This window comes from Petromyzon marinus, chromosome 38, assembly GCF_048934315.1.
Source record: "Petromyzon marinus isolate PM22_M1 ecotype Great Lakes invasive population chromosome 38, UKy_Petmar_22M1.pri1.0, whole genome shotgun sequence".
Taxonomy (NCBI): domain Eukaryota; kingdom Metazoa; phylum Chordata; class Hyperoartia; order Petromyzontiformes; family Petromyzontidae; genus Petromyzon; species Petromyzon marinus.
In genome coordinates this window covers 11,136,443-11,164,016 of record NC_133704.1, presented here as the reverse complement: position 1 = coordinate 11,164,016, position 27,574 = coordinate 11,136,443, and the positions used below count along the sequence as shown (strand labels likewise).

At 46.3% G+C, this 27,574-nt stretch overlaps 1 protein-coding gene across 8 annotated transcripts in view; it reads right to left on the bottom strand.

Moving 5' to 3' along the window:
- Positions 1-26,915, bottom strand: part of TRIM37 (tripartite motif containing 37) — a 45,780-nt gene extending 18,865 nt beyond the window's left edge. For 3 of the 8 annotated variants that reach the window (XM_032967592.2, XM_032967593.2, XM_032967596.2), the window contains exons 1-18: positions 26,792-26,915; positions 22,948-23,144; positions 21,205-21,306; positions 20,319-20,359; positions 18,461-18,577; positions 17,613-17,700; positions 14,284-14,406; positions 12,888-13,011; positions 12,643-12,710; positions 11,736-11,860; positions 10,290-10,340; positions 8,649-8,730; positions 7,608-7,684; positions 6,528-6,707; positions 5,718-5,832; positions 2,908-3,198; positions 1,565-1,707; positions 80-162 (exon numbers count right to left, since the gene is read on the bottom strand). In XM_032967592.2, the coding sequence (XP_032823483.2) occupies positions 80-162; positions 1,565-1,707; positions 2,908-3,198; positions 5,718-5,832; positions 6,528-6,707; positions 7,608-7,684; positions 8,649-8,730; positions 10,290-10,340; positions 11,736-11,860; positions 12,643-12,710; positions 12,888-13,011; positions 14,284-14,406; positions 17,613-17,700; positions 18,461-18,577; positions 20,319-20,359; positions 21,205-21,306; positions 22,948-22,968 (1,831 nt within the window). In that variant the 5' untranslated portion in view covers positions 22,969-23,144; positions 26,792-26,915. The other 5 variants (XM_032967595.2, XM_032967597.2, XM_076072659.1 and 2 more) reach the window with 4 other exon arrangements.
- Positions 26,916-27,574: the final 659 nt, after the last annotated feature.

Here is a 27,574-nt window from a genome sequence, read left to right as displayed (position 1 = left end):
CGGTTAAAATCATGACGGGCCATAAGAGCTGCGAGCCGAGGAGGCGGTGGTGAGACAAAGGTGTTTGCATGACACTGACCGGCCGCCCCCAGGGCCTCATCCAGCAGCTCCCCCTCTTCCAGGTCCATGGCTCCACCGTACTCGACGTCATTCTCACCAGACCTGCCTCAGCGTGACAAGGGGTAGACGAGCGAATGCACGCACACAAAGACAAATATTCCCCCCCCACCCTCGTATAGCCTTAACAGACTGTTGGGGCAAGCGCAGTTAGTGAGCGCCTATGGTGGGCACGGCACAGCATGCGGCGGGGTGGGTGGCCATCACCACGCCCGGCCGCCTTTGTGCGCACACACACAAACCTCCACTCGCACTCTATACACCCCCCTGGTAACCGGCATATGAGTGGCAGGGAAATTTGGTTTCTTCACAACTTGTGTCTCCATAATCTGTGATGCGAGGGTAAAACTATAATGTACAGCGTTGTGTCAATCCACTGCTGGATAAAGGTTTTCCCCATGCAATGTCAGCCACGGGGGTTGCTTGCCCAAAACTTCATTGCGCTGGTCAGTGTAGGAAAGTAAAGAGGGGGTGATGGTCACAGAACCGGTTTGGCCATCACTCGCCAACGATGCGAGCCGTGGCCAAGAATCAAAAACTCAGGACCCTGGCTTCACCACGCTAACGAACACACTATACGGCTCCCGCAATCTGTTACCGAGCTATAAATTGGTGCTCTAAATAGCTTTGACATATCGTAAGGCCAGAGGTATGTGATAATTACGAGTGAGCCAGCCACCAGCACATCCTATCGATGGGGTGATTTTTTTTTGTCCACCGCAATCATTAATAAAACCATGTGGCACGGGTGACCTTACGAGGGTTGTGACCGGGTGGTGGAGGACTTCATATTAGCTGCAATTTTGCCCACGAGGCAGCGCATCACTCATTGCTATTAGCACGGTGAAAAATGTTCATTCGTGGCTTTTTCACCTAAGGTCAAAGGTCGTACATATCTCATCATCAACACTATACATGGGCCCCGGTTCTCTCCATGCAAAATAACCCTTAATCGGTTTTGCACAATGAAAATACTCAAGTGCTAATGACTGAATGACACAGAAATGAATAAATATGTACATGAGGATTATATCATTTCATACCCATAAAATTACTCAGTATACATAATTTAGTCTGCATTATCCAAGCTTTGCAAGATATCAATCATTTTTACAGCAAAGTATGTACAATACAATTTCATAAAATGTAATACCTAAGGCAGTGGCGTAGCTACGGAGTGTGGCGGCAGCACAACTCCAATGAGGCACACGGACCAGAGGGGCTGAGGGCACCAGGCTATGAACAGTGGGGGGTAAATTGTATAAGGGACCACCACCCCTCACAACCCCTTTAATGTCTTGCACCAGGGCCCAAGCCAACCGCACTGCAACACTGGCCTAACATGAGGACGCTGTACAATATGGGGCCATGCTAACAACAGCGCCAGTCGTGCTGGGGAGTCATGAACCCGACGGAGATGGGCGACCGGCCGTGGCGAGGCACGCACATGGTCTCTGTGTCGATGTCATTCTCCTCTGTGCTGCTGCTGCCGGCCGTGCTGGCCGAGCTGCTGCTGCCCTCGCCCAGCAAATTGTTCTCCTCTTCCCCGGTGAGACACTCTCCATCCAGGTCCCCGTCAGAAATCTCCTGCTGTGCACATACGCACGTACGAAACGCGGGGCTGCCATGCACACGTACGAGACACGGCGCCACTATACACACACACGCATATCCGAGATGCAGGGTCGCTGTACGTACGAGACAAGGTGCTGTCATGAGGACAAACACACGAGACACATGACGGCTGTAGATATGAGACACGGTGCAAGCCCTGGTTCCCTCCACAGTGGAGTACTGCGCCCCAGTGTGGAGTTGCCAGCTCTTAAACAAACCCTGGCGGTAGCGAAATGAACATCCCACTTCATGTCATCAGCCGAACTATAAAGTCCACTCCACTCCCGCCACCTCCTTGTGCTGGCAAACGTCGTCCCAACCAGCCAACGTCGGACGCGATGCCGCGACAACCCGGGGAGGCATCACGATATTACGGATAACATCGCTCTGCCCGTCCCGAGAACACCTAACAAGAACCCCCACGCAAATCGGCTGAAATCAAGGAAACCTTTCCAGATGCGCGCCTCCGCTCCAGCAGCCGAAAATTAAATTAAATATAATCGGCACTTGCTGGAAAGGGATCGTGGGCGGCTACGGATGTGGCAAACAAACACCACATGGAGGACCCAACTGTGGGTGCACCGGGCTCTCCTCTCTTACACGACGATCGTGGACCTCGCTCTAGCGCGCTCGAACACAACAAATGGAACAAAGAATCTCCGGGCCGCCACTGTCGTGAAGGCCAAACAACAAAAAACACATTACGCTAACGAATTCGCCATCCACGTAACATCCAGTCTCTGCGATATTGCAGCGTCGACTGCCTAATTTGGGTCGGTTGAAAAAACGTAGCATTCAACTATACACAACGCATCACATACTCATTGAAGGCTAGGCTGACCTAGGGTAGGGCCCAGGAATGGTTCATTTATTCACCACTGCTGTTAGCCGGCATCACGTCCGGCCGCCTTTGTCTCTCCGGCGACAATGTTTCCACACCGCTCCAGGTACTCATTTGAGGCCGAGTCGACCTAGGGGAGACCCAGGACCAGTTGTAAAATAATCGTCACTGGTGCCGACCGTGACCAGGAATCGAACTCGCGTCGCCGGGTTCATAGCGTGGCAAACTAACCCCGCGACACCAACCACCCACGCAAAACGCACGCGTACGGCACCACCCGCCCGAGCATAACCTATAAAACCGCAGCGGCGAGAGATCGGGGATGCGGCGCTCACGTTGGAATCGTCGTGCTGCGTCTTATCGTCGTCCTCTTCCTCGGCAGGCAGCGCGCCGCCGCCGTCCCGGGGCAGGGTGCTGTCCCTGGAGCAGCTGCCGTCGCGCGGCGAGCGGATTCCGACCGCCGCGACCGACGCCAGGGCGCCGGCCGCCTCGGCGCACGAGTGCGAGCTCTGCCGCCCGGGACGCGGCTGCTTTGCCCGAGACGGGCCCCCGCGCGGACTCGTGTGGCTGCTGGGCAGAGTGGCGGCGCGGCCCGACTGGGAGCGCGACAGCTCGATGGTGAGCCTCTGTAATGGCATAAAATCAAATCTCGTCGGTCTCGCAGGTGGTGGGTGGTGGGGTCGACGTTGCTTTGTGGCTTCAACCAAGTTGGAAATTCACGAGCTTGCCGTCCGCGATTTTGGCTATCCGCGAATCGCACCTGGAACTCTACACGACTGCATTGAGAGAGAGGAAACAAGTGAGGAGAGAGAAATGATAAATTGATGAGATAAGGTGATAATGATGCTACTGTGCAGCATCATAATTTTAGGAAAGTTTATTTTTAAACTATTTTTTTGTATTTAAAGCTTTCGTGACTGCAGTGATTCATACTCTTGGTTCTTTCGGTTTTGCAGTCGAAACGTCGTGAAAATTTGATTGTTTAATATATATTTTATTATTTTATTGTTTCTCTTCAACGTGACTTTACCGAAAGAACAAAGAGTATTATTTTGTACTTTATGTTTATTAGAACCATTTTTTGTCTTGTAACTTTCATGTGTTTTTTATAACTTATTTATGTAAGGTCGTCATTCATTATCTGCGAAAGGTGCTATTCATGAGCATCTCCAAAACGCATCCCTCGCAAATAACGAGGAAATGCAGTACACTCAAACTTCGCCCGTCGCAGGTTTTCCCATTGCGGACTTGACCATTCGCGCCAAATTCATCGAGGTATATAGCTCACTGATCACGCCCCTGCGGTTCGACCATTCACGGCTGACCGCAAGATTCCTGAACGCATTGTAAACAAGCACTGCAACCTAGATGCACTGCTCGCGATCATGCTACTGCGGAATAATCTATGTATGTTGAACTTCTTTCTCGCCGTACGTAGCCGATCGTGCTAATCGGAGGTGCGGGGAAGGGACAAACGAAAACACAAAAAGCAGTTCTAAAGAAATTCGTTTTCAATCTAGATGCTTTAAAAGTGCACAGTTCCAGCGACTTCCTAATATCGGAAGGAAGAGCGTTCCAGACGGCCGCAAAAGCACACCAGAAAGCGCGCGATGTGGTCACCGTCTTTGTTCGATGGCTCGCGAGAATGGCGGAAGGTATGGACAAAGGTCTCAGTCGCAGCTACGGCAAGGAAACGGCGGATGTGGGAGCTGTTGTGCAGATGGAGGTAAAGGGTCCTGCGACCGATTCACGATGACACCGCGTCGAGGCGGGATGAGAGAGCGGACAGTGGGAATGGGACGCAGCTTACGTAACGATACCAAGTGAGATATATTCAATACATCACCGAGGGTGCAAGCTGATAGGCACGTATTGATTTACCCCCCCCCCTCACAATTGTGGTTGCAACTTAATTAAAAAACAAACATTTTCAAACTGCACGGTTTGACGCATGTAACGCGAGCATTAGAAAACATTTTTTTCAACGAATGAAAGCATGTCTATAACCTAAAATTCCGAGTCGATGTGAATTACTATTAACCAAATATAAATATATATACACACAAGAGGAGACATGTCAATAATAATAAAACATCCACCAAGGTCGCACAATAGTATAATAAAATGGCACAATACAACATCGACAAACGACTCGACAGGATCGCTCAATCAGGATGTGTGCTATTAACCCTTTCCCGTTCCGAGACGTCTGCAAGTTGCAGGGTGGGTGTCCCGTTCACCGCTGAATCCCGGAACGCGCAAACGGCTCAGCATTAATTTTATTTAGAAAAGATTACTAGCAACGTTGTTTTTAATGGCATTGTACTCACCGCAGAAAACCGTAGCGACACAACCACCGCACTCTACGATAGCTGGCGCCAAACTGTGCCACACTCCCTCCAACATGGCCTTGTGGGAGCCTCGGTACCGATAAAGTTATTTTATTTTTTCTTCCGGTTTCCGTTCCGATGACGTATGTGTATGTCATCGGAACGGGAAAGGCTTTAAATAATAGGGCAATGGGGGCTGTTTAAGCATATTTCACCATGCTGATTAGTGAGAGTTAGTGAAGCAGTGGGGGGCAGGGTTGGAGAGAGTTGGAGGGGGGGGGGAAGCAAGACCGGTTTCGATATCCCTTGCCACTGATGTTAGCCGTGGCCAAGAATCGAACTCAGGTCACCAGGTTCACAGCACAGCACATCAACCACTGTGCCACTACTCCACCCCATGGGCTCTTACGTGGTTAGAAACGATTATTTATTAACGCTTACATTCGTAAGACTGAAATGTAACTGTGCTGTGGCCAAATAAAACAAAAATACATCGGTGCGCAGATTAGCCTTATAAACAACACTGTTCGCAAGCACTTATTAAAGGTGGCAAGAGACAGGATAGGGTAGTGTGGCAAGCCCCACTGACTATCTTTATTTCCCCAGTATTCATTTTCACATAGTGCACCAGATACTCATTTAAGGCCGAGTTGATCTAGGGGAGGTCGAGTACAGGTAAAGTCATTGAATTTGCATGTCTGGGTTTTGTAATGCAGTGTGATAATGACCACACCATCGGTCTCCACATCTCCAAAATGAACACGTGCGCAAATATTCACAAGTACACAGACAGAGGACAGCATTGCGGGACAGACCTCTTTAAGGTCATTGGTCTGCTGGATGTAGGCTGCCTGTGCCGTCTCCAGCTGGCTTATGTACCACTGCTGGTCGCGACACTTCTGGTGAAACGTGGGCGGGCGTAGCTGGAACCTGCCCAAGGCACGCATCCGATACAAGCACAAGATAAACGGAGGCCCAACACGAGTTCACGTCAATGTTCAAGAGGTTATCATGGATAATACCATTGAAGATTTTTTTTTAAAATCTACAGACCCTGATATATCAGTGCACAGTCAATCCACTGCTGGAGGTTTGTGTTTGACCATACTTCACCATGCTGCTTTGTGAGGGTTGCTGGAAGGGGGTGCACGCCAAGAATTGGTTCACATAACAATCACTGTTTATGTTAACCGTGGCCAGGAATCGAAGTCAGCCCGCTGGGTGCATCGCGCAGTCGGCAAACCACCGTGGCAACTGCGACACCCCATTCCAGCATTGCTTTACTTATCGTTATTTTATCAATATCTGATGAGGTGATACTGTGGCAGAATTTAACTCACAATCAAAAAGTTGCAAGCTACATTCCAAGTTGGGGATCAACTGATCCCATCAACATTATCCTTCTGCGGTAAATAAAATACATGCCGCCACTTTGCGGGAAATCAACGGTTGCTGTCAAATGTATTGGCAGACCGCTGCCATTGAAAGTCAGAATTTCCACGACTGACTCAGGGGTCCACGAAACAGAAATGAATGCCAGCCCACGCTCGATAAAACGGGAGATAATTCCACACTACACATATGAAAGGCGAGTGAACGAAATGGCAGAACCACGTGGCGCTTACCTGAGCACCACGGAGTCGTTGTGAGTGTTGAGGTAGCCCTCGCTGGCCAGGAGATCGAGGCGGAAGAAGCGGTTGTATCCCCAACACTCTCCCACCTCAAAGTCGGACGCAAACTCGCGGATGATGTTCTTGCTCGGGTCGCTGGACGCTTGGTGCACCATTTCCACCCGGTACTCGTACCTGCGAGACACCGCCGCAGCAAGTTCGGGCCCCGATTGTATAGATGGGCCCAAACCTGTAGTCGTGCGGTGGGAGTCTTCTTCAATCAAGACCGCTCAAAGTTAGCTGTTTGTGTAATAACGTGGTGTTTCAGTTAACATTATTAGACGCTCGTCCCCATTTAACTCTTGAGCCCATGCTGCACCTGAAATAAAAGTGTCTCCCTGATCAGATGAGCAATGAGGAGGGGCTAATCTCTGTTGGAGGTCATTAAACCAGCGGCGTAAATTTAACATTCCTATCACGCAGGGTCGGTCTATCCACAGGATGACCACTGTGGACTTCCCACAAAGTGGTACTCATTTTAAAGACCACAGAGGATGATAGACCAAGTCAAGCTCATAGCGGGTTTTAAACTTTCTATTGCGAGTCAAGCACTTTTATGACAGTGCTACAACTAACATCTGTAGATATACAAGCATTGTTATTCCACTGCTGGATGAAAGCCTCACCACACTGCACGGGTTTATGAGAGTTTATTTGACCATAATTTGCCACACTGAACAGTGTGGGTTGTCAAGACGGGAAGCATAGATGTTCGAGCGTAGTACAGTACTAAATTGGACTTGCCCTCCGCTGAGAACGTAACACCCAATGACGATGCGATCGAAACCATGCAGAAAGAAAATGTAAAATAATGTAGCGTGCAATCTTACATGTTTTATATTTACTTTTAAAATGTTTGCTTTTATTAAAAAGTAACTTGTAAAATGTGCATAGACTTATTTATCTTAAGCATATTTACATTAAACATACCTTGTGCATTGGGCAAACTGACCCCATGTTGTAGGCTGTTAAACCGTTCCCTTCATTTGCAATCACCACCGTGCAATTAATAGAAGAGTAATGTTAACCACTTACTTGGATGTCTCTGGCAAGCCCGCAGAGAGCTCTAAGAACACAGAGAGGTAATTTCCTCGTACCACGCCATTTCCATCCTACAAGGACAGAGCGTGTAATCATGACCATACAACAATCTACCATTACCACCATGATCCCTGCAGAAATAACAATGTAAGCAGGGGACAAGCTTGTAAGCCAGTCCATTAAGTGATACACCACTTCGTGGTTTAATGCTATGTCATTTGAGTCTAAAGTCCATTTTATCCGTGATAATGTTGGGGTACGGTGTTTGATGGGCAAGTGAATTTGCAATGCCAGGCAAATCCTCATGTATTCATGACTGAGCTCAAAACCTCGTGCGTGAATGGTCCGGAAATGTTTTCATTTTTGTTAACAATCAAAGGTCTAGTTTATTAACACTGATAAATTGATGTGTATGTGTGCAGACACATGAACACATCAGAGCGGTCTGTAACTAATACATGAAATGTGTGTTGAACTTCTTTGGCACCGTACGTAGCCAACCGTGATAATTGGAGGCGCAGTACTAAAGTGGGCGTCATGTTCGTTTTTCTCAACCAAATATAACATTACACAATTTTCACGTGAGATTAGACAGACACACGTTGCTGGGTTGTTGTACGTTACGTTTGCTATTTTCATATGTTCTATCTAAACGATAGAACGACATTCGATGGAGCTCAAGGCCAGCCATTATGCCCGATTATGGGGGTTTCACGAGCCTCCTCCAATCTACAAAGATCCCCCGTATAGCCTGTAGGAGACTGCTGGAGCAAGTGCCGTTAGCGTGCAACTACGAAGGCCGGCACGGCACACGAGGTGGTGGTGGGTGGCCAGCACCACGCCCAGCCGCCTTGTCTCCCCAGTGGTGATGTCTACCACACCAGGTACTCATTTGAGGTTGAGTCGACATAGGGGATGGCCAGGACCGGTTCAAATAATCGTCAGTGGTGTTGGCCGTGAGCGGGAATTGAACTCTGGTGGCTGGATTCGTAGTGCAGCGCGCGAACCGCCACACCACAACGCACACACACTCACCGGGTACACTTTGAGCCTCCAGCAGAGGCCGGACACTTGCAGCGGAGGGCTGTACACCGGGTCGGCTCTCTGCCTCAGGATGCTGCGTAGCAAGTGGGGAACAGATGGCACCACCGCTCACCATTAAACCCACCAAAAGCAGGCACAATGATCAACGCGTGTCCGTTTTGGACAGTCGCCATCATTTTACACTGCCCAATTTAATGCCGTAAATGTTGGTTAATAATATTGTGGGGCAGATATGCAACGTAGCATGAAGCAAATAATGCACGTTGTGATAATAACATAAGATGTGGCAGGATGCTACGTGAATCCCTATGACCAGATCACCCATAATGCACCTGGTCTAATCAGATCTCAGGATTGAGCCTGGACAGTCCTTGAATGGGCAAAAGCCAAGCATAACAGGTTTTGTAGGTGGCGTGTGCACGGCTACGTGGGGGGAACAGCAGAGAGCAATGCGGCAATTTTTTTTTTATTTTAGTACACCTCTAGGCTACCAAACCTTCCATAACATACACTGATAAGCATGGTGAAGTATGGTCAAACACCTGCCATAACCGACATGGTGTGGGGGATTGACAGGTTACACTACACTATGTCAGCCAATTAAGCTATTTGACCAATGCTTCACCATGCTGGTCAGCGCGGGTTAATTAAGGTGGGTGGGGGGGCCCACAACTGGTGGTCCATGTACCACTCGACACTACTGTTATACACACGGCTGGGAGTTGAACTCAATTTACGAGGTTCACACCGGAGTGCACCAAGCACTGTGCCACAGCTCCCCCCGTAGCGCTAAAGTAAAACAGTACCTCTGGAAGACATGAAGTCATGGCAGGGTTATATAGCATGGGCAAGATTCACATGTCCATGAAGTGGCTGAAACACACCGACTGCTCTTGTGATTTCCCAACGTTTTTGCTCGTGACATCGCCACATTTTCACTCCTAATCAGTCCGAAAGAAACATCTGAATACATGCGACTTGGGCCCTGTCAGTGTGAAGTTATCAGTGGATATCAAACCCAAAACAAATAAAACATATCCCTGCGATATGCACTTATGGCACAATTGTCAATCCACAGCTGTGTGGGTTATGGGGGTTATTTCGCCATACTTCATCGTGTTGGGCAGTGCAGGTTGGTGAAGGTGGGGATGCTGTATAACGCCCAAGGTATTTTTATTATGACTCCGGTGTTTATAACACGCAAATGTATCCACGACAAAAAAAATAGTGTAAGTATATGTGATGAGTGAATAACAATGTATGTTGTTGATCCTAAAATATATATATATATAACTAACACCATTTATCCCCGTGAAATAAGCTTTAGTTAAGCAGTCCACAGGGCATTTTGGATCAATGTTTTACCGCAGAATTAGTTTACGTGGGCAAACTCTGAAGCAGTTTCAATGTACGAGTCTCATAAGAAGTCAAACCTGTTAAACAATTGCTGCTTGGGATGTCCACATGTTATAGGCAAGAGCACCCCACTTAAGCTATGCATTATAGTTTACGTAGAGGTAGGGCTTTCATTTGTCCACTGCCCATTGTGTAATGTCTTGAGCGACACAAGTCAAGCTTTTTCAACTCGTTCAACTCGTTCAACTCAAGTGCATACCAATCACAGACACCGACCTGAAGTTTGAGAGCACAAATGTGCTGGAGTCATAGGCAGGCACCAACTCACTGTGAAATTGAAAACAGAGAAGCGTACGTATAACTGCCATTAAAGAACACATCACGTTATATGAATCTTAAATGCATTGCAGTGAACGGAACCATACATCAATGTTATTTTCAGAGATGTAAGCAGGAGGCTTGCTTGAGATGGAGATTATCGGCGTAAGGCACTACCACTCAAGTACAAGTATGCCTATCCATAACAATCCTATATTATTTTACCTTATCTGATAATCCTAGAAGACATTTATACATGTAAAAAAGGCGAGATGGATATGGCATGGCAAAATAATTCCCTAAAACAATATTTTGGGCTGTTCTGGTTGAAATTAATCACTGGAATGAGTAGTGAGTGAAAATATACAAGGTTGAAATGTTGATACAATGTGAAGCCAACATTAATTTCATACATGTGGAAAGTTAAACATTTCTGGGTTAAACAAATATTTTCCGGAGGAATCCAGAGCTCTAAACGTGTGTGTTGTTGTGACAAAACAACGTAATATATCAATACACTGTTCACAGAAATGTACTCAAAATTTTGATTAGAAAGGCAAGGCTCAGGATTAGGAGCGGTGATTGACAAGTTTATAGCCCGACAGAGCAAATGGCAAGTAACTGATTAAAATGTTATTTCACAACACGATCCTCTTAAAAATGTAATGCACTTCGTGCCGATTGGCGTTCCAGGGCGTTAATCCCTGTCTGAAAGAAGTCTTTGCTTTAATCCTGATATCTTTGTACGCGTCCCTCCATCCCTCTCCGTCTGTCCCGTATGAAATCCCCTACTTGTCACGAGAGGCGTTCTTTCATTGCGAGTATTTCTTCGAATGTGCAATTTAATGGAAGCCAGGTCTCCCCCCCACTATGATTGTTTTCCCAGGTTTCTGCATTTCTTTGTACCCGGCCTGTACATATTCACCTTGCTCCTGCCTCCTGAATGAATTATACAAATTCACGGTTGCGATTCGATTAACAATATAGCGCACTGTAGCACCTCTAGCGGCTGCACGGATTAAGTGAACCAATGCACTATGTACATGAATAACACAACTGATTGACACGCAGGACTTGACGCACGTATCCTGCGGCATATTTACATCACAAATTGATGCATCTATAATACACCCACAGTTTTGATCCGTTCTTCTTTCAATGTCTCTAATATTTTCAGATTTATTTTTTATTTTTTTGTCAGTAATAAAAAACCCCATTACAATTGGCTGTAAAAAAAACCAAGGTTAATCCTTTACCATGACATTTGATAATCCTTAATAATTTAACACTCTGGCACCACGGTGCAGCACTGCTTCTCCTACGTCAAGTCACGCGCAGATGTTTTGACCCTCCCTCCCCCCACGCCACCTCATGAGAGTATTTTGCTACGCGTCTCTCTCCCACCTCGTGAAGTCAGGGGGCACCGGCGCAGTGACAAAGGAGGCCATGGGTCGGCGATGAACCTGCTGAAACATCTGCAAGATCTCCGCACTTTTCATTATTAGTTCACTCTTGCTGCATGAGCGTACCTGCAGGGAAGGGCAGCATATCAGACGCGGACAACAATTATACCACTTTATGCAAAATAACGGGACACTCGTCGAACAGAAAAATGCATGCAAGCAGGAAACTGACATTAGCCTCAAAGTTATTCTCTTACACGATCAATGAATTAAATAAACAGGGAACATTATGTAAGCAAATGTTGCTTTGGACTACATTTTTTGGCAAAATCGTGACCAATTGTCAAAATGAAGCATTGCAGTCATTTCATTAAGATGCGATTCTGGCTCTATACCCAACTCATTGGCAATGTGATCACAGCGCCTGACTCACAATTGTATTGTTGTGACTTCAAATATTGGTTTAAGGATCATCTGAACTTTTCAACCCACCAGAACAGAAAAACAACAGTGGCTCTTAACAATGACTCTCCAAAGGAAAAACTGGTTCCCCACCATGAAAATGTGGAATTTCTGCCACCAGCTCATGGTTATTAACAACGATTGTTTAATCAGAAAGACGCTACTAAAGAGAACATTACCCGTTTAATGAGCGACACACATACATCTGTCATATGTAACAATTACATCTGCTGAGCACTTGCCAAATCTGCATAATGATCATACGAGAATGTAGAGCTGCTCGGTTTTTAAGTCACAGTATGATAAAGGAATTCATGATAATGTTGATAATTGCATCCCTTACATTTGCAGGCAGTTGTGATTTTAGCTACACATGAATGGACAAACCCCGACTTTGTGTTTGAGCCAATGGAAGTGCACTCACGACAGATTAAATGTTGCACTACCTGGTGTTCCACCTCCTGCAGCAGACTCTCCAAAAGCTCCGTCTCTTTCGTCAACGAGTTCTTTTGGCCTAGCCGAACAAATCGACACGTTCGTAATCAACAGCACACGCGGAGAGAAAGATGCAAAGCCCCGAAACAAGAGGCATACATCGGTCACATTCACAGTGACGCCACTAAGATACGTCAGAGATGGGACGTTTCAAAAAGCCAGTGAGCACATTGCAACGGGCGTCTACAGCGCTCACCCATGAGAGTCAGCAGCTTGCTCTTGAGCTGGGTGTCGAGTCGGGCGATCATCATCTCCACGGCGTTGCGGATTTCCCGCACTCGGTCGTCCTTTGCGCCCCTGACGGACTCGACGTTTTTTTCCTGCACACCCAAGTCACGTTTGGATGATCATTTCTCATGCGCTACCCTCCAATGATGCTGCCGTGGTGCAACGGTTAGCAAACGGAGCTTGCATTTCAGTCGACTGTTTGATCTCCCAGTGTGGCAGTGAAAGCTAAGCAGTAAGAGTACACACCGCAGGTAGTTGCTCATCAGGTCACATGTGGTGGGTTAAAGTGTGGGTAATCTCATCTCTTCCGAGATGTCTGGCCAACATGGAAGAGGAGGCCAAATATCCTCCAGAGGGGCTCTCTATAATATAGCCCTTCTCTAGTTGGAGGTCCCTCTGCAAGCAGTGGCTGCATCTTTACCATTACCCTCCAAGGTAACTGGCTGACAGACCGCCCACACAGTTGCCTGCCTGTGATAACGCATGAATCAATGTAATGTTATTGCTGCGTGTATAAACAGAAATGTCACCGCCTAAGGAATGTGGAATGCCGAATAATGTCCAAGCATCACCAACGGCACCCAGTGCTCATTTGCGTAATGCGTCATATTGGCAGACCGAGTAAAAAAAAAAATCAACAAATTCGAATTAGTCGTTGTGCTCACAAATACACAAAAATGAGGTGACCTTGTTGAAGGAACAACCTTTTGAGCCTGTACATACACAGCGGAATACAACATGAGAGCGCAATCGGTCATGACACCGCTGCAGTTGGCCTTCAGGCAGCCCAATGGCAGTAATTGTTGTTATTCCCTTTGTAATGTGACATTAACATTCCATAAGCATACAAGGAGAAAACTTGGTACATTGCAGTCAGACGCAAACCGAGGGTCAATACGTTCCCAAATTAAATTCAACCCACCACTATATTTTACCCACGTTCAAGCTTGCACATGGAATTGTATAACAACAAAAAACAATATTGATTTGCCAACCTCAAACCACTGCCAGGTCAAATGCAGTGCCTTTGATACATGGTGCTGTTTGTCATCTTCTGTCTAATTTTGTTAGCCCCTCGACATGCCTGAATTGTAACACAAAGTGGTGGCCTCTTTAACAAGTGCTTAAGGAGGGTTACGTAACAGCCACAATACTGGGGACCAAAACTTTTCTACTTCTGCCACATTCAAGAACTCTTGAGAAATGTTCCACGCTGGGCTCCATGTGTTTTATTTGTTCATTATTCTTCGGTTGGCTAAGTACGGTGCGAAAGAACTTCAACATACATACATGTTGAACTTCTTTCACACCGTGCGTAGCCAACCGTGCTAATCGTAGCCGGCGTGTATGCGGCCGCCACTCACCACTTCCTGCACCAGGCTGATGAGCTCCATCAGTCGCCGCCGCAGCTTCCCCACCTCCTCGTTGACCTGTGACACGTGCTGCTCGTAGATCTCCGACAGCGGCTTAAACATGTGGCCACCATGCTATACAGCACGTGAGAGAGATGTGCGCGCACACACACATACACAAGTGTGCACGTACAACCACTGTTAGCCACTAAGTGTCGGTGACGGCTTGTGCCAAACTCGGTGCACTCTGAGGTCACGTGAAGTATTGAAGGCTTGCCGACACGTCAAACAGGACAGACCCAGGTGTTATAGGTTGAGTGAAAGGAAGACTGGCAGATGCACCACCTGTGCTCCCCAACATGCTAAATCGCTGCGTTTTAGCCGCCCGGCGCTCCGATCGTTTTTGTGAGCGTCTATCCTCTACCCTTCGCTGTTGTTGGAGGGCTGGTGCCTCCAACTACCCAGCAGCATTCTTCACGAGCCTCCTGTAGAGAGGCTGATCTTGACACCGCTAGTAATAGTAATCTGCAAGTCCAATCAACTCCAGATCTTTCTGTACCACATTAGTTCATCTCTTCTCGACCCTGTGCCACGCCCCCCCGTTTCGCTCCCTCAATAAAATGGAGCCATACCTTGACTACACCTGGGCATCGATCAGCTATGTATTGCATCTGTACCAGATACAGCAACCACAGCCACCAGCCGCCGTTAAGTTGGCGGTAACATCGCCACAGCGCTTGTGCCAGGCTAGGTGCATTTTGAGGCCACGTGAAGTTACAAAGCCCTTTCGACACATATGAACACATAGAAAGGCACACAGATGCAAATAGAGAGCCAGAACATTCGGGAAAATGCCAACCCGTAATAGTAAACACCTAATAAGGTCGGCATAGGACACTAGGGGGGTGTGGTATAGTCAGCAGAACACCTGGGCACCATTATCTCCCCAGTGCTCAATTAAGGCCAACACCGATTTAAGACTGAGTTGATCTGGCAGAGGCTTAGAGAACAAGTTCAATTACCAGGTGGTCACATGTGTGCATGGCTGGGAGTTGAACCCAGTTCACGAGGAAAACGGCTCAGGATGCAAACCACACACAGTTATAATGGTATTGGCTCGTATCGAATTTAAATCAACAACAACGGTGGTGTCATTAACTATGGTGATTGGGTTATCAGCAGATCACATCATTAAGGTGTATGGGGCCCAATAGATCCATTCATTATGTTTCACAAGTGAATAATGGCATTCCTTGTCAAGAGGTGAAATATCTCCCCATTTGCTCATGAAACTAAGATCCTCTCTGGTCAATGAGAATTCTCATCAAACACAGAAAAAATAATGCCAATTACAAAAAATCAAATAACACAGGCTAATCTGTCATACTATTGCAGAACATCACAGAGGATGCAATGAAAAACCTGACAAGGCACATGTATAACTGTGCAGCATTTTCAAATTCCAAGGCAGCTAATCAACACGACAACCTCGCATTTTATCGAAGCGTTTCCGACCGAGGTCGCAAGGGTTTACCACCTTGGCTTGGTCCGTCCACTTCTGGTGGAAGGGCACTATAATCCAATATGAACGAACCTGTAAGTAACAAGTTGTGTCGCTATTCGGAACCCACCTTGGAAAAAACCAAAGTGATTTTTTTTATATGCTCCGAAGAAGGGCCATTGCACAAAAAGATTGACCATTATAAACGTTTCATTTTAAGACCACAGTGGTATTGACGTATGTATTTGCGTTTTTCGCAAATTGATTATCGGGTTTCTCAAACCATGGAGACACAAACCAGAGAAAAAATGACTTTCTAAATATGCAAAGGTGTTTTGATAGCTACCCGTCATATTTCATACCACTAACGTTCTTGCATGGACGTTTACCAATCTTTGAATCATCGGTGCCTTGTCACATGCTTTGCGTGCCAACTTCACCCACGCCGACGTTGCCAATCAACGCGAGTACAAGCCCGGTGGCTCTTCACATCCAGGGAAGTGAAGCGCCGCCTACGCCCACACTTCACTTTCCATTGGTTACCCTCCCCCCCCCCCTCGGTAGCCACACACATCCTGCGGCAACGTAAAAAACAAAGATGACACTGACACAACACCCAGACGACACAGTCGCCCCGGAGGAGGTTGTTAGGACTGGAACATCTCGGGTCAACACACGTTCATAAGGCTTCCATGGTTACATAGCCGAGAGCGGGCCCAAGTCTTGCATACACAGCGGTTTAACCCACGCATAGCGCGTTCCAGTCTAAGTTTATCTGTTAACGTTTTTAATTTACACATCAATCTATAGTGACCTATGTATACTGTATATAGCATTTGCAATGTATACAATTAATTAAACAAATACAATTGTATAGTATATACACTCCATGCGTGGTATATACACTGCGCATGCAGTATGTATTCCATGCATAGTGTTTTTCATTTAACTGTATATCGTCAGCCATAATTTTCCTCCCCAAGATATAGCCATCTCTCAATGCATTGAAATGCAACGATCAGCATGGTAATTGTCTCAGCATGTCAATGTCAGCATAAAACCAGCACGTGGGAAAAGGCCCATTGCAATGCAACTTGACTTGAGATGACGAATGAAAACACACGCAATATCGTTCCCTGTAACTGTTATATTTCATGTAGCGTCAAACAGCTGTAAATGTCACGTTTTTGCAATTCACACTGACCTTCCGCTTGCCCATAACACACTACAGCATATAAAAAAAATACAACTGTGATGGCACTGATTTATACAGGAAAGCTTCGCCGAGTCCCGAAGTTTGTTTTGTTGATTTCAGGAGGAAAAAAAACACGCATATATTAGTGTGGAATAACACTCATACGGTCTGCACAGATGGGCTGACAAGCCCATTTGGTGCACTGCCATCTCCGGGCCACCTCAGAGCCACCTCAGAGGCCCTGCGGATACGACATTTTCATAAACCTACATGGGTTCTCACCACCCCTAGCACAGCTTTGCCTAGCTCGGAAAACAAACAGCTACAAACATGACGGTCACGTGGAGACATGCCATGGATCCACGTCGGGGAGACGGCGAGCACCGCCACGGGTCCTGTAACTGCAGGTGACGTGAGCGTGCCATTAATTCACGAGAGCACAACAGGAAAAAAGTGGAAACGACGTTCGCCGTTGCACCCGTGGCTGCTGCTGGGCTGCCACAAGATCTGTTCTCTTGGGAGGGTGAACAGACAACTTGGCTACAAGACCTCAAATGGAACCTACTGCTCACCTGACCTGGAGCCATGAGCACGTATTTCACATGAAGGTGTTATGTCGAATGAGACAACGGATATTTTACTCACCATGCCCCCCCAGAGAGCGCACTGGTGACAGATGCACTTTTTACAGGTCCAGCAGAAAACGCTCAGCTTCTCTCTGTGCAGTTCACACCTGTTATTTAAAGGCACCCATAACCAAAAATGACCACACAAGTATTACAATTGTAAACAATTGTGAACATTTACTGGTGCTCCCAATATAATTGCATTCCAAATGTCTTCCTGCTCAATGGAATAATTAGAAAGGACTCATCTTGGTTTGTGCCTCTCAGCCGACAGTGGCCATTCCATATCCACATGGCAGGAGAGTCCAGTCTCTTAACAGGACGACCACCGCTGACTTTTCACAAAGCTGCCCTTGCATGACTGATCCTACAGAAGTGATTGGTCGAGTTGACCCAAGGCTGGGAGTTGAACTCCTAACCCTGCAAAACTGAGTCACATGGCTGCAGCCATAGCACAGTCCGGGGCCAAATGTGCGTTATCATTATTATTCACAGCCCTTTGTCAATCCACTGCTGGATGAAGGGCTCCCCCACACCATATTGGTAACGGGAATTGTTTGACCACACTTCACCATGCCGTTTCATTATGAATTTGTGAAAGTGGAGGGCCACAGGACTAGTTGAGATAACACTCGTCACTGATGTCAGCCACGGCCGGGAATTTAACACAGGCTGCGGGGATCATAGAAGTGCGAAAACCACTGCGCCACCCCTCCACCACTTGCTATACAATAGGAAATATTTGTATCATCCCTCAGTCATCTCACGTGGCTGAGCTGTAAAAAGTGCCATTTAAAACACTGACTTTTAACACGGCCATTTGGTGCCTGCGCTGGAACTCGACGGTCAGACGACTCAAGGACGTACTTGTCCTTGTCGCCATCCTCCTGCTTGCTGAGCCCACACATGTGCAGTGTGTCCAGCTGCTGTGTGACCTCCTCCGCCCAGCGGCAGTTCACCAGCTCGTGCAGCTGTAAGGGTGCCCTGTGATGACAAAGACAAGAATCCCCCATATAGCCGTAACATACTGTTGGGGCAAGTGTTGTTAGCGAGCACTTATGAAGGCCGGCACGGCACACGAAGGGGGTGGGTGGCCAACACCACTGCCTGGCCACCTTTGTATCCCGAGTGGCGATGTTTACACAACGTATTAGGTAGTCATTTAAGGCTGAGTCGACCTAGGGGAGGCCCAGGTCCAGTTCAGATAATCTTCACTGGTGTTGGCCGTGAGTGGGGATCGAACTCGGGTCGCCGGGTTCGTAGCGCAGTGACGGTACGCACACGCACATTATTGCCCGTTCATACCAACAGTAGCATTCCTTGTCAACAAAGACAAACCGACTTGATAATTGATTACCACAGTTTTACCACGTTTTATTTTCCTGTGTACGATGTTCGAAAATATCAACAGCTATGCATTTAAAATTGCAGTTATTGGTTGCTGTGCAGTTTCTAAAAGTAATTTTTTTAAAGCCTGCTACGTACAAATTTTGTTCGTTCGTTTCACAATCCGCTTTTCCCGGTGAGGTTTCGCGGCGACAGCATGTTGATTAGGTCGCACAAATGTTTTATTATTATTTTGGATGTTTTCTCCGAATTAATATTCCACTAGTGCTTTTGAAACCATGCCATGAGGTGAGGAGATTTTAATTTAAATATAAAAAAACAATCATGAAAAATGGCCTCTGAAAGATGACATCAGAACTACCTGTGAAGTCCATTCAATTGGCGGTTATCCACACTTTGGTAGTGCCCCTCACACGATTTGCTATAGAGTGGCCATTACATAGCGCTGGAATGTGCCAAATATGTTAAGTCGTGAAGCTGGACGATGCTAAATTCAGTCCATAGTAGTTATTGGTGGCAAAGTTGAATGACAACATTTCTAAAATTTCTGCCTTCCATGTTACTAACTACAAACTATGGTTTCGGCCAGTGGTCCTCAACCCGTGGGTCAGGCCCTTTGAGGGTGGCGGGTGGGTGCAGACTGCCATACGAATACTTAACTTGACTAGAAGCTGGGACTTACACATTTTCTTTGCAAGTATGATTTTACAACTATGAATTTTCAAGTATAATTTATCCTTTTTTTACGTACATTTTTACTATCGCTGTTATTTTTCCGTCATTAATATTGTCGTTTTTTTCGAGTTTATGTACGATAGCTTTAATTTGGCTACCTACGTAACTTCCTCTGTCATTTTCCACCATCGGCGACCAGCTCGGGCCGGATGCCTTTGAAAAAGTTTATTACAGCTCATCGGGTTTTTCTGGCTTAAATAATGCCTGCATGTCTGTCTGTAGAGCCGTGGACGTGTGATCTCTCTATTGTGACCTTAGTGACCTGGGGAGTGGGCGCAGGGTCTATTTGGGCCCAACGTTTTCAAGAGACCCCTTGGTCTCTTAATAAACCAACTAGAAAATAAGGGGTCATCTATATATCTATCTGCCCACGACATGATATAAAAATCTTCTTGGTTCTTTCGGTAAAGTCACGTAGAAGGGAAATAATAAAATAATAAAAATAAATGTCATTTTTTTAAATTTCCCTTCTACGTGACTTTACCGAAAGAAGCAAGATGAATCCCTGCAGTCACGAAAGCTTTAAATCGAAAAATGATATGACAATATAAGTTGCTTGTTCAAATTCAGTTGTAGCCTCAAAGCTGTCCCTCTCAGTGAATAGCCGAGACTTAAGTTAAAGTAACAAAAACACCTTTCATACCTGCAGTGTGGACATTGAGCTCTCTGTTCTGTGAGCCACCGCTAGAAAAACAAAGCGTGCAGTAAAAGCTTCATTCACAAATAACCACAGCATAAAATGTTATCAACACAGCATTGCCAACTGTAACACGTTAACGGTTTAAGTAAATGATGCGCGTAGTGTCGATCTAGTTTTAAATTTTAAAGGTAATTCGACGATTTTCACTTTGAGAAAAGAAAACATGATGTGCAATTTTTTTGAAGGTGAAGTTTGAAGGTATTGCTTGCAATCAATTAAAACTCATAAAAATTACACTAAAACTGCATCATAATTTCAACGAAGTGCTCTTTCCAATAAGATCTGGCATTGTCTTAACAAGCTTGATTATATTTTGATTTAAAGCTTTCGTGACTGCAGGGATTCATATTCTTGGTTCTTTCGGTAAAGTCACGTAGAAGGGAAACAATAAAATAATAAAAATATAAAACAATAAAATTCTCACGACGTTTCGACCGCAACACAAAATTGAAAATTTTCTTGCTGTGGTTTTCACACCTGATGATTGCTTGTGTTGCAGTCGAAACGTCGTGAGAATTTTATTGTTTTATATTTGTATTATTTTATTGTTTCCCATCTACGTGACTTTACAGAAAAAAACCAAGAATATGAAGCTTGATTATACTGGAGAGGCTGATCCAGTTTGCATGCTTAACAAATGCTTCTTGATAATATGGTCCGCAAAGACAATACGCTAAATGAACCAAAAACATTTGTATTTTTACGCGTGGAGACAGAACCAAGTTCCGCTAACATTTGCTCTTACCCACAGCAAAGCATGGGTCCGTACAATGTTAATTAGCTGTCTTGCGCAATTTGGCATATACATCGCAACACTTAATGACTGTACCCGTATGCAGCTGAAGCAGCACAGCTTGGAGCAATGGGGACAGAGGCGAGCGTCCCGCAGCTTTTCCATGCAAATGAAGCATCGGAACACCTCCGCGATGCTCTACAAAACCACAGACCGATTCCTCTCAGTTGCCTGTACACGTTAGGAAGCTTCTTAAAATCCTCTGCGAGATAATGGCCCCTCCCCACACCGTGCGGTTTGTAGTGGCCATTGTTTAACCACGTTTCACCATGCTGTGCTAGTTGGTGAACGTGGACAGCAGACACATGGGTGGATAGAAGTACAGTATAACAATGGATTTTGCTGCACTGCCCTCAACTGGCCAGCATGTAGCAGCGCTGGCATTCAGCGGTTACCCATTGAAACAATACAAGGCTCAAATCCTGCTTTTAGCTTTCAAGATCTGATGAGAATGGGCACGTTCCAGGCAACTTGGTGACAAGTCTGCAATGATTAAAGAGAATAACTATGCAGTTATGCATTTGAATGAAGACATTAAATATCGAGATTACCAATTACTTGCTTAATACAAAGAGGATCCATCCACATGAACACTGTAAATTTGTTACGTTTTAAAAAAACTGCATGCATCAACTAAATCCTAAGATCACCGTAATTCATCCAGTCACCAAAACAGTTTCATTATTTTCATTGTTCATTTTCATGTGCCTCAGAAAATAGCCACCGTGCGTGGCAATTAACAAACATCGCAGTGAACGAGGTTAGTCTATGCAATTACTGAAGCAAATCATCAGCAGCACATTCAGTGTATTTTGTTATATCCAATCGATGGCGAGATAATTACGTGGCAAAAGAAATAAACTGACAATGGAGTTCCAGGTAGGGGCACATGCATGCAAAACGAACTCTGCAGCCCAGTCTTAAAACTGGTACATTAATGCAATTAGTACATTGGCAAAAAAAAATGGTAGCACATACAGTCCTACGGAGGCAAAGGGTTTGTGGAGCATGTAGATTTTTTTTAAACCACAACACCTGCCGCAGAGGTTACTAGAAGATGACTAGAGTACGTAGGTTCGCTTACACCATGTCTGTGCACAACTTTCAGTGTTCTCCCTTCATATGCATGGGGGGAGGGGGGGGTTCAGAAGCTGTTCTGGTTTTCTTCACATACAGAAAATACTCCTAAAAATCCATTACTCAAATATCCCAACGCGAGACCCTTCCTGAAAATGTGTATTGCAACCATCCGAGGGGTTCCTGGATAAATATTACGATTATGTTTCGTGTTATTTCAAAAGGTATGCCTAAACTAGAGAGCAATAAGTGGAGCGAGGTTGTAACAGGGAGAGTCAGATCTGGCTGAAGAGGAAAGTATAAGACAACAAAAAGGCGAGTATTAACAGAGAAGAATGGCAAGCATAAAATGAGAATTACGAGTTTGATATCTGGGATCACAAGAACTGATGAGACATATATAAAACAAGAAGAGAAAGACAAGGGTGGGTGCTGTCTATCTCACACACGCTGAGAAAAAGTCAACACAGATGGTTTAGGGCAGGTCTTGGAAGCAATAGGGGGTAGTGGAGACTGAGAGGCAGGCACGGGAAGCAGTAAGTTCAAAGTGGTGAACCAGGCGTATTAATGTAGAGATGGACCCAAGCAGGAATGAGTGAAGATAGACCCCAAAATTTGGAAAATGCCAGGGAGGTTAGAATTTATTACCCAAAAATGAGCCGACTATAACAACAAGCAGGCAACGTTGTCGTATTATCTCACCTCGACACTATTTTCATCCATGGTGCTTTGGTTATTGGTACGGCAGTGTCAAGGAGCAGAGCGAGAAGTAGCCAAACGTTCCAAGCGAGGGAAGCAGGGAGGCAGGTCAGCGCACTTTCACCAGCAGTGAGCAGCACTACTGGACGACTGGCTTATTTAAAGACACTCAACTTTCACACCATGCCTACAGTTCAGAGCTGCACAGAAACAAACACATACAACCCCAGTGTAAATATATTACAGGTAAATGGCTGCTGCGTTTGGCACATGGCGGGGCACTTGATTTACAATTGGAAGACTGCCAGTTAAAATAATCAGTTAGGGGTCAAATCCCTCATGGGTTGATAAATAGGAGCCACTCTTATGGAGGACACAAAGTTGCTGTTTTAATGAGAAATGGTTCAATGCCACAACAATGTGCAATTTCCTCCAGTGGCTGAAGCCCTTCAAGAAATCAACGTTGTATTAGAAATGGGATAAATTCATTCAATGTAATTGGCCATTCGTGGAATTGACCTAACGTGTTAAATTTTGATTTAAAGCTTTCGTGACTGCAGGGATTCATATTCTTGGTTCTTTCGGTAAAGTCACGTAGAAGGGAAACAATAAAATAATAAAAATATAAAAAAATAAAATTATCACGTTTCGACTGCAACACAAACAATCATCATTAGGTGTGAAAACCACAACAAGAAAATTTGAAAACAAATAGTGGTTTTCACTCCTGATGATGATTGCTTGTGTTGCAGTCGAAACGTCGTGAGAATTTTATTGTTTTATATTTTTATTATTTTGTTTCCCTTCTACGTGACTAACGTGTTAAGGCAAGACCCTCCTGAAAAAGGTTCCCGAGAGTCATTAAAGCTTTCCTTATTCATACAGAGGTCAACTTTGAACTTGATCAATAAACGTATGTTGGATCCTTAACTTCTGCAAGTCAAAAAACGTTTACCTTTTCCCTAAAACCACAATAAACCTTCAATTGTTAATAAAGTAACATGCTGCAGGCCATCATAATTTGTCATGCCACAGAGGACTGGCTCCTGCCATGAGGCATGGAATTTATACCACTGATGCAGATGACCACATATTCCTGCTGATTTGGGAAAGCATGTTGTTAGTTTTAGTCAACAAAAAATATTCCTTACCTACACTACACAAAAAGCAATGCATCACACAAGCTGTATTGGTCATGGTTTAAGCACATGCACATTCCAGATGATTTCAATGCAACGCGGTTGTCAATAGTATTTGACATTAAGTTATTGCATGTGCTCAAGGTTGCCATGGGAGATGCGCAAGGCCCCCCACTTATCTCTTTCTCATGAAAACAGTTTGATTTGAGTTTTAACTTTCAAACATTTGCAGTTTTTGTACCATGCAGGGCAACTCTGTTGTCAAACATTCTCGATCATGAGTTTAGAATTCCTGGAAACGACTAAGCTAAACATTGCCGTCATTCCTCTGAGCCTGTTGTCATTAGCACCACTTTGTGAAAAGTCTCCTAAGAGAATAGATTTTACCATGGAAATACAGATATTCCACCACTGGATTCAAGGTCGCCAACAGAGATGAATACCGTCCCATTGCTCGTTCGAACGGGGATATCTTTTGGCTTTGACTTTATTCATTATACCATAGCCATTGGGGCCTGTACCCCAATGTGTTAACATTGATTGGGATACCATCGTGGTAGCGTTTAGCACTCTTAAATATGAACCCGGCGACTTAAGTTCACTTGTCGGCACAGGCTAACATCTGAACCGGTCCTTGCCCACCTTCGCCAACCCGCACTGACCAGTGTGGTGAAGTATGTTCAAACAACTCCCCATGAGCGACACAGCAGAGAGGGAGGCCTTCATCCAGCAGTGGAGCTGACGAAGCAATAATTACATTGGGTGGCAGCAGCCTTAGCTGCAGACGCCACAGTCATAGACATACAGTGTCCGCTCAAACGAGACGCACTGATCTCGACCGCCTACCGGTGGAAATTCAACCACGACAGGCAAAGAATGCAACGAACGGGTGTCGCTTTTGGCCAAGCGAGTGCCATCATAATCATCAGCCATTGGTTAATCCACTGCTGGATGAAAGCCTCGCTGGCCGCTCCAAGCCGTTACCACCTCCCAAGGTTCCTGCGATGTAAGAATCCACCCAGCAGCACCTGCGCGCGAGCTCATCATTGCTCCATCTCCACGGTGAATGTCCTCTGTGGGAAGGGGAGAGTTTTGATTTAAAGCTTTCGTGACTGCAGTAATTCATATTCTTAGCTCTTTCGATAAAGTCCCTTCAACGTGACTTTACCGAAAGAGCTAAGAATAAGGGGAGAGTTTCTCCCTTGGCTGGGAGTTGCTGCTACGGCCCTGAGCCAATGATGGAAATTCCACAATCTCAGGATGGTAGATTTTGGAATAAAATGAGTAACGCTTATATCCAAAATTGCCCCAAATAAATAAGCAGATAATACGCACGTCTCCTTCACATGAAATGTCCTTCCACCCTCAGACATTAAAGTACTTCTTTACACATTTCATCAGCCACACGGCCTTCTGGAAAACGCATAATTTCAATAGCATTGGTTGAACGCCAGCAAACAATACCTCAACTAGCAGACTCCGGATTGCTTGACCGGTCAAGCAATCCGGTCCATTAGTTTACTCGCGTTGAGCGAATGCTGCTGAAATTATGAAACTTCCCTGGGCTGCAGGTACTGCGAGGCCCTCAGTAATATTTCAAATAAAAATTATATTTTTACAAGGCTAACAACAATAAAATTCAGCATTCACAAATGAAATAACTTTTCACTTCATCTCTGGAGGCCCCCTGGGCTGCAGCCCCTAAAGCCCCCGTGCCTTGATCCAGTTTTTTTTGGGTTAGATCGCGTAAAAATATGTCGCCACCACCCGACACAGCCAATTAGTAAGGGTTGTCACGTAAACAGAACATGCCAGTTCATGACTAGTATAGCACACCGGAGTGTTGGAAAGCAAAGCCACAACATTTACAATCCGAGTACGACGTTTCGCCAGTAATTGCAACTAGCTTCATCAGATGTGATGGCACATTTATCAATTTACGCGATCTAACTCCCCCCCCCCCCCAAAAAAAAACCCTGTATTATGGATATTGGTCGCGAAAGCCTTCCTACTACGTGTTAAACTGACAATTGTGATATCCGAGCACTCTGTACGGCAATACCGAATTATTTCGTTCACGGTCGCTAGCTAGGGTGATGGAACGCGTCCGGGAGGGACATCCACGGGAGGAGACGGAGCGATGTCACCATCTCGGGTGCAAGTCGTGGGCCCCTAACTCGATGTCTGCATCGCAGGATTGCGAGGGATGGCGGCTTGGGGGGGGGGGCTTCATCCAGCAGTGGATTGGTCACGGCTGCTGTTGTTGTTCCTGCCGACGGTGGTGATGGTGACAACGGAGCCCTAATCTATGCTCCCAGCGATCGCTAGCGGGATTGGCGGTGCTTCTCCTCCTCACCCTCCTACCCCCCTCCCCCCACCCCCGTTTAACGACCTTGAACAGATACGGCAACTCCACATTGCCGCGGCGGGGGCCGGTGCGGCAAGCGGCGCAAGCGCGCGCCCAGCGATGTTGTAATCGCTGCAGCCATGGTAACAGCGCGGCGGCGGCGGCGGGGGAGAAACACAGAAGTAGCAGCAGCAAGCCAAAGAATTTTAAAAGCGCCAACAAAGCACGAACGCGCGTATCACACGAGTTACACACAAGCGAATTTCAAAATAAGCACAAGATAAGACGAGAGAAAGAGAGAGAGCGAGCGAGAGAGAATGTTAGCGACGGAGATTGAAAGCGCAGCAGCGTCCTCACGTACGTTCACCGACTTCATCGCTACACGGCACTAGCGCGTCGCGCGCCTCGGCTCTTCACAATTTATAGCGCGCACAGGCGCCAAGTCGTCGACTCCCCCACCCCCAACCTCCACCCCTTTCCACGCCTCTTATTGGCTCAAAGCGACAGAGCAAGCGCGCCGCTGATTTGTTTATACAGGGGCGCACAAGCGCAGCACGTGTCGGCGCTCGGCCAATCAGAGCGCGGTGAAAGCACGGAGCCCCCGCGCGCCTTATTCTGCACTGCCGGAGGCTCTTTGCGACGCGGAGCTTTGCGTGATGACGTAGAACAGGGGCTCGTATGGACGACGTCATGACGTATTCGCTCGTTGTTGCGGGGCTCACAAGACGTCAACACACGATGTTATGTGAAGACGTCGTGCGGGGCTCGCACGACGTCATCACGTGAGATCACGCTCGTGCGGTGCTTGCATAACGTCACCACGTGATGATGCGGTTAGCAGGATTCACGTCATCACGTAAGATCACGTGATGACGTTCCTCGAGCGCTACTACGTCATCACGTGAAATCTCGCTCGGCCAATAAAAAGCGCGCGCGCGCGCGGCCTTGCCCCACGACGCTAGCTTGCGACGCGGATCTTGCGGGCCTTGTTTTAACGTCATCACGTGATGTTACGTGATGACGTTGAGCGAGACCGCTTGACGTCATAACATGATATCATGCGACTTTTCTCTCTCCCCCCCTTTCGGCCTCGAACACGCCGAGCGGTCCACGTGACGGGGGCGGGGCGAGCCGCGTATCGATT